Source organism: Astatotilapia calliptera, chromosome 9, assembly GCF_964374335.1.
Source record: "Astatotilapia calliptera chromosome 9, fAstCal68.1, whole genome shotgun sequence".
NCBI classification, from domain to species: domain Eukaryota; kingdom Metazoa; phylum Chordata; class Actinopteri; order Cichliformes; family Cichlidae; genus Astatotilapia; species Astatotilapia calliptera.
In genome coordinates, this window is record NC_137430.1 from 9,889,207 (window position 1) to 9,905,506 (window position 16,300).

The 16,300-nt window shown below is 41.7% G+C and overlaps 3 protein-coding genes across 10 annotated transcripts; 1 reads left to right on the top strand and 2 right to left on the bottom strand.

Moving 5' to 3' along the window:
• Nucleotides 1–1,566: 1,566 nt before the first annotated feature.
• On the bottom strand, nt 1,567–6,226 carry LOC145431034 (TIMELESS-interacting protein-like). Of its 4 annotated transcripts, XM_080306339.1 has the most exons (5): nt 6,157–6,226; nt 6,010–6,055; nt 3,677–3,824; nt 3,128–3,218; nt 1,567–1,704 (listed from the first exon to the last, which is right to left on the bottom strand). In XM_080306339.1, the coding sequence occupies exons 2-5, from the start codon at nt 6,010–6,012 to the stop codon at nt 1,695–1,697; spliced, it is 252 nt and encodes an 83-aa protein (XP_080162465.1). In that variant the 5' UTR covers nt 6,013–6,055; nt 6,157–6,226; the 3' UTR covers nt 1,567–1,694. The 4 variants fall into 4 exon arrangements, with proteins under 4 accessions (XP_080162465.1, XP_080162468.1, XP_080162467.1 ...); XM_080306342.1 differs by lacking the exons at nt 6,010–6,055; nt 6,157–6,226 and adding an exon at nt 5,197–5,674; XM_080306341.1 differs by lacking the exons at nt 6,010–6,055; nt 6,157–6,226 and adding an exon at nt 4,930–5,674.
• Nucleotides 6,227–6,250: 24 nt separating this feature from the next.
• Nucleotides 6,251–15,954, top strand: LOC145431033 (transcription factor 7-like 1-B). Of its 5 annotated transcripts, none has more exons than XM_080306336.1 (7): nt 6,251–6,345; nt 6,508–6,565; nt 7,508–7,843; nt 7,944–8,065; nt 8,159–8,311; nt 15,439–15,595; nt 15,731–15,954. In XM_080306336.1, exons 4-7 carry the CDS (start codon nt 8,055–8,057, stop codon nt 15,863–15,865), a joined length of 456 nt encoding a protein of 151 aa, XP_080162462.1. In that variant the 5' UTR covers nt 6,251–6,345; nt 6,508–6,565; nt 7,508–7,843; nt 7,944–8,054; the 3' UTR covers nt 15,866–15,954. The 5 variants fall into 5 exon arrangements, with proteins under 5 accessions (XP_080162462.1, XP_080162463.1, XP_080162461.1 ...); XM_080306337.1 differs by having other exon boundaries at nt 6,307–6,345; nt 6,453–6,565; nt 7,490–7,843; XM_080306335.1 differs by having other exon boundaries at nt 6,307–6,345; nt 6,453–6,565.
• LOC145431031 (serine/threonine-protein kinase pim-1-like) lies at nt 10,397–14,255 on the bottom strand. Its single transcript, XM_080306327.1, has 9 exons — nt 14,097–14,255; nt 13,443–13,685; nt 13,156–13,308; nt 12,940–13,034; nt 12,755–12,802; nt 12,433–12,651; nt 11,249–11,429; nt 10,992–11,162; nt 10,397–10,902 (listed from the first exon to the last, which is right to left on the bottom strand). The coding sequence occupies exons 1-9, from the start codon at nt 14,155–14,157 to the stop codon at nt 10,811–10,813; spliced, it is 1,263 nt and encodes a 420-aa protein (XP_080162453.1). The 5' UTR covers nt 14,158–14,255; the 3' UTR covers nt 10,397–10,810.
• Nucleotides 15,955–16,300: the final 346 nt, after the last annotated feature.

The following is a 16,300-nucleotide window of genomic DNA, read 5'->3' on the forward strand; positions in this document are numbered from 1 at the left end:
CCGATCAACAGGTCATTTTCTTTTCTATGGGTCTCATTTAAATCACATTACATCATTTCTGCGGTAAATGAGGACCCTGAAGAACGATTTAATGTCACTGTTAAAGATTTGTAGACAATAGATCGCAGACAGCTGGCTCCGCTTTAACTAAAGAGGAAGTAAAAACAGTTTGGATCACAAGTGTAAGGCAAAAACAAAAATACTACGCCTAATTGAAGCTGACATCAGACAGGCAGTAAAGAAATCAATGTTTTCTACATGCTTTGCCTCTTATTACCAAACTCCACACTAATGTGAGGAATCTCTGGTGGTTTGGACGAACTGTGCAATACGGGAACTCGTCACTCGACCTTCAGGGTTTCTGGTGGATATATACACTAGATCCACTTCACTATATTGTAAGGAGTATTCACTCACCACCCATCATCCAAATCATTGAATTCAGGTGATCCAGTAACTTCCACAGCTGTATAGAATCAAGCACCTAGGCATGCAGACTGCTGCTACTAAGTGGAAGTGTTTGGGAACGACAGCAACTCAGCCATCAAGTGGTGGATCACGTAAAATCCCAGAGTGGGGGTCAGTGGATACTGAGGCGCACAGAGGTTGCTAATTTTCTGTGGAGTCCATCGCTCCAAACTTCACGTGGTCTCCAGATTAGCTAAAGAACAGTGCACAGAGAGCTTCGTGGAATCCATTTCCATGGCCGAGCAGCTGTAGTCCAAGCCTTACATCACAGAGTGCAACGCAAAGCAATGGGACACAGCGGTGTAAAGCACGCCGCCACTGGACTCTAGAACAGGAGAGATGCAGTCTATGGAGCGACGGATCACAGTTCTCAATCTGGAAAGCCGATAGACAAGTCAACTTAGCAGTTGCCAGGACAACAGAGCTCCAGGTTTGGTGGCAGGGGGATTTCGGTGCGGGGTTGTTTTTCAGAAGTTGGGCTCAGTCTCTTCGTTCCAGTGAAAGGAACTCTTAATGCTTCAGCATGCAAAGACATTTTGGCTCCCGACTTTAAGGGAACAGTTTGGGGATGGCTTCTTCCTGTTCCAGCATGACTGGGCACCAGTGCACAAAGCAAGGTCCACAAAGACATGAACTCTGGCATGGGAGTCCTGACCAGAACACCACTGGGATGAATGAGAGCAGAGACTTGGAGCCAGGCCTTCAACATCAGTGTCTGACCTTACAAATGGTCATAAACTCCCATAAACACTCCCAGAAGAGTTGAAGCTGATATAGCTGCACAGGCGGACGTCGTGAATGGGATGTCACTCGAGTTCATATGAGTGTGGGGGCAGATGAGCAAACACTTTTGGCAATATACTGTACATTCAATGTTTTGCTTTTTGTATTTTCATATAAAGTTAATACACCAATGAAGCTAGATGATCCTTATGAACCTTCGCTGGATGTTTTGTAGCAGAATCATTAATTATTTCTGTTATATTGTGTCCCAGCTGTATGATACATTTTTGCCATTCTTACCAATTTGCTGCTGGCGTGCGCGCCTCTTTTCCAGGGCCCGCTGTCTGTTCAGCTCAATACGTTTCTGCTGCTCTTCGGTCAGAGAGGGAGTAGGTGGGGGAGCGAGGGCTTCGGCAATCTGCCCTTGGGGAGCATTAATAAAACTCTCTCTGCTGAACAGATCAGGATCCCCAAATGTTTCCAGTTCACGTTGTACCTCTTCGTCACCAGCACCTGAACACAATTTCAAGCAGTGCTGATAATTAAGTCCTGTGGAATATGGCAAGTATTTCCTATGTGCACCTGCAGGTGTGAATCCACCGTAGGGCTGTTCGATACAACGATATATACAAAAACGTCTATTTCATTTTACGCTATCGTTTGTTTCGTGGTGTCGCAAAATAAACTGTTTACGGCAATATTTCTTCATGGTTCTGATGTCACTGTAGTAAAGTTCTCTCTTTCTCTTATATATAACCACACTACGGACGGACAAGCGCCTGTTTTTATGCGTTGTCGTTAGCAACAACGACGGTAAAACCATCGCGTGTCCGCTTGTTTATGTTCCACTGAAGCCCATCCCAGCAGCCAGGTCGCCAGCCTGTCACAGGGCCAACACAGACAGACCCTCTGAATGGAAATGTCAGTGCCTTCAGATGTACCATGTTCAGAAGGCAGTAGCTTGTTGGGGGGGGGGGGTAGGGTGTTTGGTTTTCAGGGTGCCCACAACCTTTCTTTTCCTACCTGTTTGTACATAAGGCAGTATAATGAGAAATAGTCAAATTTCTCCATCTAAAAATAAAAAATAAAAAATTGCTATATATATATATATATTTATAGCAAAGTTGCAATTAATTTGAATATTTTATCAAATGAAAATCTATGTTTTTCTTTAATACAGCTTGCAAGTTTTATCCTAAGTATAATCGACGTTCTTACTTAAAAGCTTATTTAACATCCTTTGATTTAGTATAACTTAGTTCTGTCCAGGAACATTGTGAACAGAACAGTAACAGAGGAGTGCCACTGGAACACCCACTGGGAGACTACTGGGAACGAGCCTGACTTATGGTTGGCAATACTAACCAGGTTCACACTATAGGTGTACAGAGACTGGAAACATCTTTCTCACACACATCCAGGGATGTCTCCAACGCTCTGACAATTTTCAGTCTGGGAATTTTGCCCATCCAAATGATGAAAACAACAATGGTATTAGAGTCTTTCTTCTTTAAATGACTGGCAGAGTGAAGCTGCACCATCATCACACAGATGCAGTCATTTGTACCCGCCGCTAAAGCGTAAGAAGACGCTGCAGTACTCTGCGAAACGACAGGTGTCGCCACTCAGATAATATCACATCACTTTTTTTGTGCAAAGTTCTTTCCACAAACTTACGTTTTCAAACATTTGCAACAACTCTGTGTGTCAGTGTGTCTCTGAGCCTCTGTGCACGATTATTAGTGAAACGGTGATAAAAACCAGTGCAGTCACAGACTCGTGTTCAACCTGGCTGCAACACTGACAGTCTGCACACGTCAATCAATGATTTTGGCCTCCTTGTGTCCCAGCTCACACAAGATGACATCAAATTCCTATTTAAATGCGCATTTTAATGCATTTCAACCCTCTGTCGTGATATAAATGTCTTTGCTACCTGTGGGAGTCCAGCTTGGGTTGGGGTCTCTTCACGCCTCTCCTTTTAGCAGTAGGGACATCAGCCAGCTGTGATACCTCACCTTCATCTCCTGCATTGAAAACACATGACAACAGGATGTGTTTCTAACTCATTCTGTTGGCAGCGTGGCAAACTTCAAGCTTATCTTTAAATCCAGACAAATTATAGACTGGAGGTTACAGAAGAAATGTGCTGGTTTGAACAGTATCTGATAGGTTTCATTTGCTCACGCAAACAAAAACATGTGTGTTGTTATTGTTAGAAACATCCAGTCTCAGAGAGATGCTGAAAAACCAGTTCATGCATTTGTTAATTCTAGGCTGAACTAACAAATTCATTATTATCAAGCTGTTCCAAAAAGCTTTGTGGAAGGACTATGAGAGGTTGTATTTCTCCCACATTAGCCTTTTTTCCTGAATCTTATTTTTCTATGATTCTTCATTAAACCATGAATTTAAAATACAAAGTTCTGAATCATCACATCTTAAAGACCTCATAGTAATCCTGTAAGAGCACAGCAGCATCTACCATCTGCAAAAGGGTCTCCTTCCTCCTGGCCTCCCCGGCCTGGGGAGTGTGGTGGTGGGAGTGGGGGGAAAGCTTCATCCTCTATGCCGTCATAGTCAGGAATGTCCTGCGGGCTATTTTCCTGTGGGTCAACCATGGTGAGTCGGTCCTGGAGACAAAGTAAAAGACGTGTGAGCCCCAGTCGTCAACAGCATCAGCATTAAGTTACATGAATTTAACTGCAAGTTGAAAAAATGACATTTATTTCTGTAAGAGTAATTCTTTACTGTGTTACAACATCAACATGAAAACCTAAAAAAAACTGGCATTTACTTTTTTCTTTTTTTACATCAACAGGAGGAGCTGTACAGACACTCATCCCACCTGGAATTATACCCCAAATTCAGAAATGTACTATTATGATACATTAATGGTCCATTATGTTTGTTTCACAGTTATATACATAATACAATTTATAGATTTGTATATATTTACATTCTATCAGGGATGAACTGGTTGTGAACCTTTGGGCTGATAATGACATTTAAAAGTTACAATTTGGATGAATTATTACTGCGATACTTCTTTTGGACTCTGTAGTACCACAGAAATATCATTAAAGTAACAGGTTTGTTTTAAAGTCTTTCAGCTGTTCCGTAAGCATCATCGTCATCATCATTTATATAGCACTTTAAAAACACACCTGGCAGACCGAAGTGCTGCACAATACAAATGTAGTAATAAAATAGCAAAAAACAAACATAGCAATAAAGTAAACTCTTGAGCCAAAATGATGTGACACAACTAGGGCTGCCACAAACGATTATTTTGATAGTCGACTAGTCACCGATTATTTATGCGATTAGTCGACTAATCAGATCATCATCCACTGGACGTAAAACTACAGCTTATTGCACCATGCAGCATATGCTCTTATATAACTATCATTAGCTTATAGCTTTAAGCTTTTAAGGTGCTAACTAAAAATAAAGACAAGATGATAGTTTATTCAATTTTAATGAAATTTGCAGATTGTTTCGGTGAAGTTTAATAAACTCCTTGCTATCTAAAATATAACAGGACAACGGAGTATATTCTCCAGCATCTCACACTTCTGATAATCAGCTGTCTGCTTGACGTTTATTCAGCTGTGTAAAAACTATAACTTTAATCTCAGACAAACCGATTTACTCAGGAACAAATAAAATACTAAAAAAAAAAAAAGCCAAACAACAACATTTTTAATTTATCTAAGTGACTCATATATATTTAACCTGAGTAGCGAAAGACGGCGGTGGGTTTGAAAACAATTTGCCTGGAGTCCGGTGTTCTCACCGTGCTAGTGACCTAGCCCCCGGCTAGCTATCGAGCTAGTGGGTAACAGACGTCTCTGAAAACGTCAGAGCGCTTTTGAAAATATGTGGTGTCCTGATAAACTGAGCCGATATTTGAGGTTTACACAGCTACATTCTCGGCTGAAAATATGTTAAACGTTTATTTTGTGACCCAGAAAGAATAATAAGAGTAATATTAAAACTAACTAGCTGCCGCCATTGTTGGAAACTGAGCTGGGCCGCGCTATGAATTCTGGGACACAGCTGCTGCTTCTTCTTCTTCTTCTTCTTCGGGGTTTAACGGCAGCTGGCATCCTTGTACATGCAGTGCTGCCATCTTCTGTTTCAGTCCGTTATTACACTCTTAAATCCTGCTACTTATTCCTGCGTCTTTTGGGATCTTACAAAGCTTCAAACGACGCGTCGACTATTAAATCAGTCGTCGACGATTTTGATAGTCGACGTAATCGTGACTAGTCGACAAATCGTGGCAGCCCTAGACACAACACAGACACAAAAGGAAATCTTCTACATTGTTTTGCTGTTCACACAAGTTCTAATGCTACCCTTTGTTTCTGGAAGGAGACGATTTTCTGTCCAGTATTAAAGTTCAAAGAACAGGGTATCCGTCTCCAGTGGGCTGCTAAACAAGTTTACCAGAAAAATCAGACCCACGGTCATGTTGTGTCACTTTGAGTGATTAGTCAGCAGCAATAACAGGGAATGACAAACTGACAGACTTTGGATATAAAACAAACAATTTAAACATTTAGAAGTTAAACATCTTCTCGGATTCCTTTTGCTGCACATGTCTATGTATGTATTTGCTGTACAGTGTCATTTGTTTGGAACATTAATCTTGATGTATACATAAACATTTGATTTGAAAAACGTGTTTAAAAATGAACACTGACACAATTAAACACAACACTGGTGCACGGTGACTGCAAACAGAAGCAGCTGCTTGTATCCTCCTGTGGATACAAACCAGCAAGAACTCATCAGATCTCTGTCACTTACCATTAATGAAGTTTGGCTTTTATTAATAAACAGAGAGCACGGATATCTATGGAAGAAATATAGTATCATCAGAATTCAAGTATTTTTAGACATTGAATTTATGACACTGAATTTTTATCCTCCAAATTTCCCTGCAAAAATATTCACCTGCAAAAATTCACCTGAAAAAAATTCACCTGCAAAAATTCAACTGCAAAAGTGATGAACTTTAATGACCCAAGCCAGAGCAATCAGCACCAGATCGAGTCGAGTGGCTCTCAGCCAATTAAATTACGCTGTTTGATCACATGACACCGTTAGCCAGCAGCGTGTCTCCTAAAAGAGAGCTGTTTAAAGGTGAGTGATTAAGTTTTTCTCCTAAATAGAGATCATTACAGAACGCCTAGTCCTACTTAAAATCCCATTTATTATTATTATTTTTTTTATCATCTACTCGAACTAAGGAAAACGTTTGACTAACTCAAAGACAATTTCCACGCCTCCCCTGCCTGACTGCAGAGGCAGTTTTGAATTTAGGAGCGCCAAGATGGCAGCGGCAAACCCTGGCGGCTCTCCGGTGAGTATATATATATATTTTTTTATCTTCAAGTTTGTCTTTTGAAACCTTAATTTTATTTAAATCCGTTGCTCACGTATAAAGTACACAGACGGGGTCTTTGCTCAACTCGTCTGAGGCGTGTCTCACTAAGCGCTACATGCTAGCATCCTGCTAACCGAGCTACCCTTTACATGCTGTGCTTTAGAAAATAGGATACTCGTTAAAAAAAATACTCCGCAGATATTGATTGATAGATAGACGAACACTGCAAATATAATGTTGGAAACGAGAACGGCCTTTAGTGAAGGGGTAAAATACACCATGAATAAAGCCATAGAGTGAATGGCTGCCATGGTTGCAGAACAGCCTGATTTAATGACAAGAATGGGGAAGAGTGAGGTGAAGTGAACCACAGCCACAAAACACGGTCAGACAAGGCGGCAAAAGGGCAGTGATCTGTCCGTCAGTATGAAGTTGGTGTGTGCTTTGGTGAACAAAAACTCCAGACTGGTAGCAGGAAGATGGGAGACTCGTGTTTCACTGGAATAGTGGTGAATTAAAACATCCTTTGTTGGGGACATTTCGGTGTAAATGCATCCATACAGGCAAGACAGAGGCAGACCAGACAGTGAAGAAAACAAGGCAAACATTAGAAATATAAAAACGGAAATATAGGATGAGTCGGGGATGAGTTCCTGCCCCAAGTGGAGGAGTTCAAGTATCTCGGGGTCTTGTTCGCGAGTGATGGGAGAAGGGAGCCGGAGATCGACAGACGGATTGGGGCTGCAGCTGCAGTAATGCGGACGCTGCACCGGTCCGTCGTGGTGAAGAGGGAGCTGAGTGTAAAAGCGAAGCTCTCAATTTACCGGTCGATCTACGTCCCTACCCTCACCTATGGCCTTTACATGACTAACGTCCCCTCTTCTCCCTACCTCACATTAGCCCCCATCTTTCTTCCAGGTGGAAAAGACCCGTCACCTTCTGGGAGTGGCGGCTCCCGTGGGAACAGCTCCCACCACCAAGTCCCTGAGTGAGTCTCTGTCCCCCAGCGTGAGCTCCAGCACTCTGTCCACGTCCACCTCCGCCTCCTCGCAGATCTCCAGCACCACCTTTGAAAGCGTGAGAAGGAGCTGGCCACCAAGGTGAGAAAAACGTGGGCTTAGTGGGCGTTCTTGTTGCTGCCTTCTTCCTTCTCTGCTCGGTCTTGTTCCTGTTGTGTTGTAGTGCCTGCGCCTTCTGACACACACCTTCAATACTGAATACAAGCAGCTGGTGAACAGCATCAGTGACTGCAAGGTGAGAAATAATACAAAGAAATAAAAAAATAGCCTTTCTGTGTCACATCAGGGAGTTCCTATATTGACGTCTACCTCATCCTGCTGTTGTTTCACTTCAGCTTTCTCTCATCTCACCGATCGGACGTGATCCATCCGTGACGAGCTTCAGCAGTGCCACCCTCACCCCTTCCTCTACCTGCCCCTCTCTCTCGGACTCGCGCTGTGGCTCCATGGGCCAGAAGTAAACATATTTTTAGGAACATTGACCTCGATCTGCAAACGGTTATTGACAGGTTATCCATTTGATTCTAACTTGGTGTGATTTGTGTTAAAGGACCCCTGAGAACAGCTCACGTGCCTCCAGTCCCTCCTGCTCAGACTGTGAAAACTTCCCGATGGTTCCCACTCTGGAGACCTCCTACCTTGCGCGGGCTGCAAAGAACGAGTTCCTGAACTTGGTGCCTGATATTGAAGAAATGCGACCAGGGTGAGTAATGCCATATTAACCCAAATACTGTCACTATGACATGTGTCTCACAGACCAAATGTAAGTCGACACTCATGTTCTCTAGTTCAAGCAGAAATGATGTGGATCGATTCAAATTCCTGAGCCTGGATGATTTCAGCTGGAAACAAACCAACTCTGCTTCTTCCTCAGATAATTCAATTCAATTTTATTTATATAGCGCCAAATCACAACAAAAGTCGCCTCAAGGCGCTTCATAGATACAGAGAAAAACCCAACAATCATATGACCCCCTATGAGCAAGCACTTTGGCGACAGTGGGAAGGAAAAACTCCCTTTTAACAGGAAGAAACCTCCAGCAGAACCAGGCTCAGGGAGGGGCGGGACCATCTTCTGCGACCGGTTGGGGTGAGAGAAGGAAGATGGGATAAAGACATGCTGTGGAAGAGAGACAGAGGTTAATAACAGATATGATTCAATGCAGAGAGGTCTATTAATACATAGTGAGTGAGAAAGGTGACTGGAAAGGAAAAACTCAATGCATCATGGGAATCCCCGGCAGCCTACGTCTATTGCAGCATAACTAAGGGAGGATTCAGGGTCACCTGGTCCAGCCCTAACTATATGCTTTAGCAAAAAGGAAAGTTTTAAGCCTAATCTTAAAAGTAGAGATAGTGTCTGTCTCCTGAATCCAAACTGGAAGCTGGTTCCACAGAAGAGGGGCCTGAAAACTGAAGGCTCTCCCTCCCATTCTACTTTTAAATACTCTAGGAACAACAAGTAGGCCTGCAGAGCGAGAGCGAAGTGCTCTAATAGGGTGATATGGTACTACAAGGTCATTAAGATAAGATGGGGCCTGATTATTTAAGACCTTGTATGTGAGGAGCAGGATTTTGAATTCAATTCTGGATTTAACAGGAGAAATCTGCTCTCTCTTTCTAGTCCCTGTCAGGACTCTTGCTGCAGCATTTTGGATCAGCTGAAGGCTTTTCAGTGAGTTTTTTGGACATCCTGATAATAATGAATTACAGTCGTCCAGCCTGGAAGTAATAAATGGTAAATGCCCTGTATTTATATAGCGCTTTACTAGTCCCTAAGGACCCCAAAGCGCTTTACATATCCAGTCATCCACCCATTCTCACACACATTCACACAATAAATGCATGAACTAGTTTTTCAGCGTCACTCTGAGACAGGATATTTCTAATTTTAGAGATGTTGCGCAAATGGAAGAACGCAGTCTTACATATTTGTTTAATATGTGCGTTGAAGGACATGTCCTGGTCAAAAATGACTCCAAGGTTCCTCACAGCGTTACTGGAGGCCAAGGTAATGCCATCCAGAGTAAGAATCTGGTTAGATACCATATTTCTAAACTTTTCAGGGACGAGTACAATAACCTCAGTTTGATCTGAATTAAGAAGCAGAAAGTTAGCGGCCATCCAGGTCTTTAAGTCTTTAAGACATTCCTGCAGTGTAACTCATTGGTGTGTGTTATCTGGCTTCATGGACAGATAGAGCTGGGTGTCATCTGCATAGCAGTGAAAATTTATGCTATGTCTTCTAATGATGCTGCCTAGGGGAAACATGTATAATGTAAACAGAATTGGTCCTAGCACTGAACCCTGTGGAACTCCATAATTAACCTCAGTGTGTGAAGAGGACTCTCCATTTACATGCACAAATTGGAGTCTATTAGATAGATATGTCACAAACCAAACTGTACACTGGTAAACTGTTACAATAAAAAAAGACCGTAATTTTCTTTACTCTTCTTTATTTATGTAACTTTTGTTTTCACTGGCAATTTAGTATTAGGTTAGGACAAAAAACAAATTAGGAAGGTTAAAGACAGAACATTACTAGATTGTGGTTTTAATTAAAATGTAGCCTTTGACAATGCTGAACACATGAGAAGCTACTTTAAGGCATATCACCCAATTTGTAATATTGCTAAACATTTCTTAAGGCAGACGAGTCATGCTGGCTGGGTCAGTGTCATTTTTGTTGTAATTGATGTCTGGTTTGTTCTGTTCCCTAGTGATGGGTAGGGATGGGTACCAGTATCCGGTGTTCTGACATAATCCTTGAAATAGTCATAACACAGTATCCTCAGCAAAGATGAATTAAACAAGTTTTATTTTAATGGAAGTTTACTTCAAGTCTTCAGATTTTTACTGTCTTTTATTTGATTACTTTAAAGTATATGATTACATTAGAGTAATTAAATAAAGACAGTTTTGATGGAGCTCCTGAGCCAGCCCAAGCTCTCTATGAAGACGAGGAAAAACTCCCCTGGGGGGGCCAGACTGACGGGAAGAAACCTCGGGAAAGCCCATTCAAAGAGAGATCCCCTTTCCTGGGATGGCTGGGGGGGGTTACAGGAATTCCAAAACACTGAAATTTAAAGTGGGCCAATTAAAAAAAATTATTTCCTGAAAAAAAGAAAGGTAATTCATACATCACACATAAATGATAACGTCTGAATTGTGTGTGTTTGTGTGTGTGTGTGTGATAGGCTTATCTCAGCCAAGTGTGATGCTGTAGCTCCTCCAGCGTCGGCCGCGTCTCCGGGACTTTGGTTAAACACGCGTCCAAGAAATCCCGGCAGTCTGGAAAGAAAGGAAAGAGAAAAAACATGAAGATGATAGTTCCAGTGGTCCAAGCCATCAGTCAGTCTTGAAGTGTGACGTTTTCTTACTTTTGGACAGATGTCTTTTGAATTTCAGGCGCTTTTTGAGGAAGCTCGTGGTGTTAAAGTCCCCGGCATGAAGCGCTTCGTACAGAACCACTCCCATTTGCCATACCGTGGTGGGTCCACACCTGTAGCAACTGCGCCCGTACCACTCGGGAGGGGAGTAAATTTCTGTACCTAATAAACAGACACAATTGCAATTTCTTCTAAAACAAAAGGCGAAAATTGTGACATCTGTGAAGAGCAAGAGCAGAATATGTTACCATAGAAGACGCGGTACTGCGACTGCTCCTTAACAAAGCAGCTCAGTCCAAAGTCGATGATACGAACACGCGGTACATCTGAGCCGGTCTCAATTAGAATGTTCTCACTCTTGATGTCCCGGTGAAAGATGTGTTTATCCTCCAGGTGCTTCGCAGCATCAACCAGCTGCTTCAGAATGACCTGGAAATAGAGCAGGGCGATATGACCAAAAATATTTATCACGATATACATTTGAAAAGTTGTGATAACGATATAACTGACACTAGACAAAATACTTTACAACGCCACAACTTTATTAGTGCAAAAAACCCCATAAATGTATTTTCACTTAAACAAGCAGCTGTTTTTTTATGTGCATTAAAGTTATATAAAAATGTAACAGTGCAAATGCAAATTCCTCGCTGACAGTTTAACCAAAAGGCATTTCCAGTGGAAATTGGCCGACATATCCTCAGCATAACCATGTAAAATATCCACAAAGCTTAAAAAGAGGTTATACACACACAATACGGTAATATCACGTTGAGGTGCAGTACGTATCACTCCGCGAGGCGCCTGCCTACGATAGCCGTAATGCTCCGACAATCCATCGAGCGGTGCGGCTTTGTAGCTTAGCAAAGTCGCCGTGTACATAAAATCGTTTTGAGGTCAGTAAACACAACCAGAATTCATACATAAGGCACACGGGATTATAAGGGGCACTGTCGAGTTTCAGAAAAATCAAAGGATTGATTTTAAGTGTGCCGTATTTTCCAAACAACACGGTAATAACGGCGGCCCGCTAGCATGCGCTACCAAAAATCGTGCTTTGTTGTGTATCTGACGGACGAAAGCTAAACCAGTTCCACACCACTAAAGTTGCAGCATTTTTACAAACCAGTTCTGGTTCATCCGTTTCATTCAACGATCCACTTTTGCTCTTCTCTTTCTGCGTCACCGCCATCTGCGTATGTAAACATAGGCACTGCGCATGCGCGTTTTACCTATTCTAGCGCGATATTTCATTTTCCTATCGTTGCCCAAAATTACACCGGTATTACCGTGAATGGTATGATATAGCCCAGCCCTACCTGGAAACGATGAAAAAGACAATAATCAATCAATGGGTTAATGTTTCTCTAATACTCTGTGCTTTGATTGAATGATGTACAGTCTAAGACTCTTCTAAGGCAAGTCAACTTGCCTTGGCCTTGTCCTCTGGCAAAAATCCTCCATTTTCTTCTATGTATTTATCCAGGTCCACAGCGGGGACAGGTCTCTCCATCACCAGGATCAGCTCTCTGCCAAAGTCAAACCACTCCAACAGAGACACTGGGGCTGATGTTTCCACTGATCCATCTGCTTCAGCTGCAAGCTTCAGCATGATGGCAACTTCCACTGACACATTCTTCCCGTTATCATCCTGAAATATTTCAACAAAGTGGATGATGAGGCACAGACGTTCCACAGGTGAACGCTGCATGCAATCCACTAATGTAAAAACAATTCAAGTCTTGCACATTTACCTTCACTTTGCAGTACACTTTCCCCTTTGGGATGTGTTTGATGGCCACCTAAAAGACACAGGGCATTGATGAGCATTTCCTCAGTATGACATCATTAAAGGTGTAAAACAGCATACATCTCAGCTTACGATATTATCCCTTATCTGCATTACTGCCTGTCTTACTACCACCATCTGAACACTTACTGGTAAATGATCCTTTATGCGGTAGCCAGCAAACACTGCTCCACAGCCTCCTTCTCCAAGCCGGTGCTCCTCCACGTATCTTGCTTGGAAGTCACCTAAACAGACAAACACAAATTGGGTTTTACTACAGCTGTCACACAAATTACTCTCTGCTGTACCCTAAATGTTCATTTTGCTCTTCACCTGAATATAAAAGCTAAGCTGCTTGCTACTTACGTTTCTGTTCAGCCACTGACTTTTTGGCAACGGTTTTGGTTTTGTCCTGGTCCACGTTCTTTTTCTTAGGTGGGTCCCTGGTGTCTCCCGCAGCTTTCCTTTTGCCAGCCTTTTTGTTTTTACTGCAGCTCTCTGAAATCTCTATGCTGCAGTCTGCAGATGTGGAAAACACCAAAAGCACATCAGCTTATTAGATAATAGACACAAATATCTCCCAAACACTAATATCTTCAAACTAGCAACCAGATGTACACTTAATCTACCCCTCACTCAACTAATTAGCCTACCTTTACCAGTGTCCAACCAGGAAGATGCCTGCCCCTTGTCACCGCTCACATGCTCAAGAAGTTTACGCTTTTTTGCTGTATTGGTTGTCCCCGCTTCATCTTGTTGGACCTTTCGCTTGACTCCCCCGACCACATGAGCATCTGAGCTGGTGGAAGGACCAGCCTGCTCAGTGACCCTCCTTCTTTTTATGGGGGTCGTTTTTTCAGGACTGGCCTTTCTTTTAGCCATCCTGCTCTTACAATCTATAAACAACAACAACACATTAGTGAAAAAGAGCGCTCGACATCAGGACTAGAAGGATTTTGATGTCATTGAATTTTAAATTAGTATTGCTTACAATATAATAACAAGTTTATCCTTTTGATAAAAAACACACCAACACGAGTGGACCATACTAGGTCTACTAAGTCTAGATACTGATGACACTTGTTGCTCTGTTTTCACTGCTCAGTCCAAGAATAAACTTGTCACATTATTTTACCAAAAGACAAAGTGCCCCAGTAACCTTTCTTTGATTAGACATGTTGCACTCAGGTTAGTTTCAATCAAAACCAGGATTTAAATCCTCTAAAAATGAATCATTTTATACACAGAGCCTCAACATTGTTAGAAATGTACATTCTGTTATTTAGGGGATTTTATTTTTTACTTACTTTGATCTCCTGGATCTTTCTTATCTGCCTCAGTCGTAACTTTTCTTGTTTCCTTTTTCATCTTAATTTTTAAAATAGAAAATGTCACCTTAATGAGTGAATAGTCCTTCAAATGTCTGGATGCTTGACTTTTCTAACTAAGCTGTATAAGTCAGTTCTGTAAGTGAGCTTTAAAAGTAAACTCCGGAGTCTATGGCAACACAACATTAGAACCTTGCCTTTTAGTGACATCACTAAAAGGCAAGTAGTTTAAAGAAAAACACTCTGGCATTTCATATAATTCAGTAATTTCACATTAAACTTTCTTTCATTATCCTTTCATTATTTGTTTAAAGACTTGATGTGTGGATGCTACTATGAAGACTTCTAGTTGAGCAAACACTAATAAACACTGACTAGTTTATCTGAGATAAAATATAACACTTTTTTATTAAGTCAGTGTTAACTCTGTTTTTTTCTGTTAGGATCATTCAATAGTATCAGAAGAGAAAAGAAAAGTATGTTTTGTTTTGTTTTTTTTTCTTCAAGATCTGTTCACATGTACTTTAGCAAGAGTGAGTACACAGCGTTAAAAAATGGTACTTAGTGTAGTGAGGAAGGCGAAAAGCAAAGAGAGCATATGAAGGTAATATTGAAGAAGGCGCAGTTTTGAAGTGGTGAAAGGCAAAGGCATGAGTGCAAGCGTAATAAAAGGTAATAGGAGAGATGTCGAGCAGGCGGAGGACTTGGCTGGAGCAGGAAAAGGCAAAAGGGGAAACGCGAGTGCACGTCTGAAACTTCTTCACTGTCAGTGAATCCTAATTCTTAAGACTAACTAAGAAGAATAAATCTATGTATGAATGTCGTTTTGAGCACATCTCCTCTTTCTACTGATCAATTCTTCCACCTAGTGGATAGATGATAGTATTGCAGCTTGTCTCGTCACCTGTTGTGTGTTTTGTGTGCTCCAGAACCTGCGTCCTGTTGGAGTACTGTACGTAAAACACACAAACACTGGAGTGAACACAGCTGCTGAACATCTCTATATTCATAACTTCTTCCTGTTATCTCATATCTGTCTCCCTTCATCTGTGTAGGAACGGTGTACAGATGTATGATTATGTCACTCCTGCTCCTCCACCTAACACCTCCACTCCAAACTAAGTTTGCTCTGCTGCTTTGGTTCACTGATCTGCAAGTATCTGTCATTTGTTTGCAGATGTCTGCAGGAATTATTGTAATGATCCATTAATGGTGCCTGATTTCATTCAGTTTTACAGCTTGTCTCGTGTTTTTGAACTGCTTCCCTCACAGTTGTACACAGTGCTAACATGTGCTCTTACTCTGTGTTTTATTCCTGAAGAAAAAGAAAGTGCCCAGCCCAGCAGGATGAAGATGGGCCATACGTCAAGAAGCCTCCAAATGCCTTCATGCTCTATCTCAAAGAGCAGAGGCCAAAGGTCATTGCTGAACTCAACATCCCTGGAAATGCAGCCGTAAATGCAGTGGTGGGACAGAGAGTAAGTGTGTAACTCTGCATACATTTATGCATCTGTTAATGTTGTCTGCTCATGTTTTTGCATGTGTCCCAGCTGTCCTGTAGTTATGTGTAGTAGCAGTGCTCACAGTGTGTTCTTATGATCTTCTGTCCACAGTGGAAGTCGCTTTCAAACGACCAGAAAGCCAGATATTTCAAGCAGGCTGAAACAGAAAGACAGAATCATGCCAAAGAGCATCCAGCCTGGTCGACCAAAGAAAACTATGTATGTCCAACAATAATTTCATTATAGACGATTGGACTGATTTCAATTGAATTAAACTGTTACTCCTGTTATTTCAACATCTGTCTTTGTGTAAATAAATGAAAAAACAAACAAAAGATGCTTCTGTCATAAGTTACAGCAGGATGAAACAACCTTCATGTAGTTCTTGTTTTTAACACTGCAAACCTTCTTTAGTTCTTTTGTTTCCTTTCATATTCAGCACACATCTGTCAGTGTCCACTAACTGTCAGGGAAAAGCCAGATAAAAACACTGTGGGGTCTTTTGGGACACGTGCTCGTTGGGTTTACTCATAGATATCAGAAATGATCTGTTCTGTATTCAAAGGATACACGAAGGACGTTTGTATTAAATGCAATATAGCGACTGATCATATGCTGCTTTCTTTGGGGGCTTTTCACCACCATGTTACACAAATCCAGTTTCTAACTGAAAAGAAAATC

What these genes read in the sequence shown, in the direction of transcription:
- LOC145431033 (XM_080306336.1), top strand. An exon ending in ATTGAAGAAATGCGACCAGG is followed by an intron (nt 8,312 to 15,438) that starts GTGAGTAATGCC and finishes TTATTCCTGAAG; the next exon opens with AAAAAGAAAGTGCCCAGCCC. An exon ending in ATGCAGTGGTGGGACAGAGA is followed by an intron (nt 15,596 to 15,730) that starts GTAAGTGTGTAA and finishes TTCTGTCCACAG; the next exon opens with TGGAAGTCGCTTTCAAACGA.
- LOC145431034 (XM_080306339.1), bottom strand. An exon ending in AGGAGACCCTTTTGCAGATG is followed by an intron (nt 3,219 to 3,676) that starts GTAGATGCTGCT and finishes TTTTCAATGCAG; the next exon opens with GAGATGAAGGTGAGGTATCA.
- LOC145431031 (XM_080306327.1), bottom strand. Translation starts at nt 14,157, where the DNA reads ATGAAAAAGGAAACAAGAAAAGTTACGACTGAGGCAGATAAGAAAGAT. An exon ending in TGCCAGAGGACAAGGCCAAG is followed by an intron (nt 11,430 to 12,432) that starts GCAAGTTGACTT and finishes CTCTATTTCCAG; the next exon opens with GTCATTCTGAAGCAGCTGGT. An exon ending in CAAAAGACATCTGTCCAAAA is followed by an intron (nt 10,903 to 10,991) that starts GTAAGAAAACGT and finishes CTTTCTTTCCAG; the next exon opens with ACTGCCGGGATTTCTTGGAC.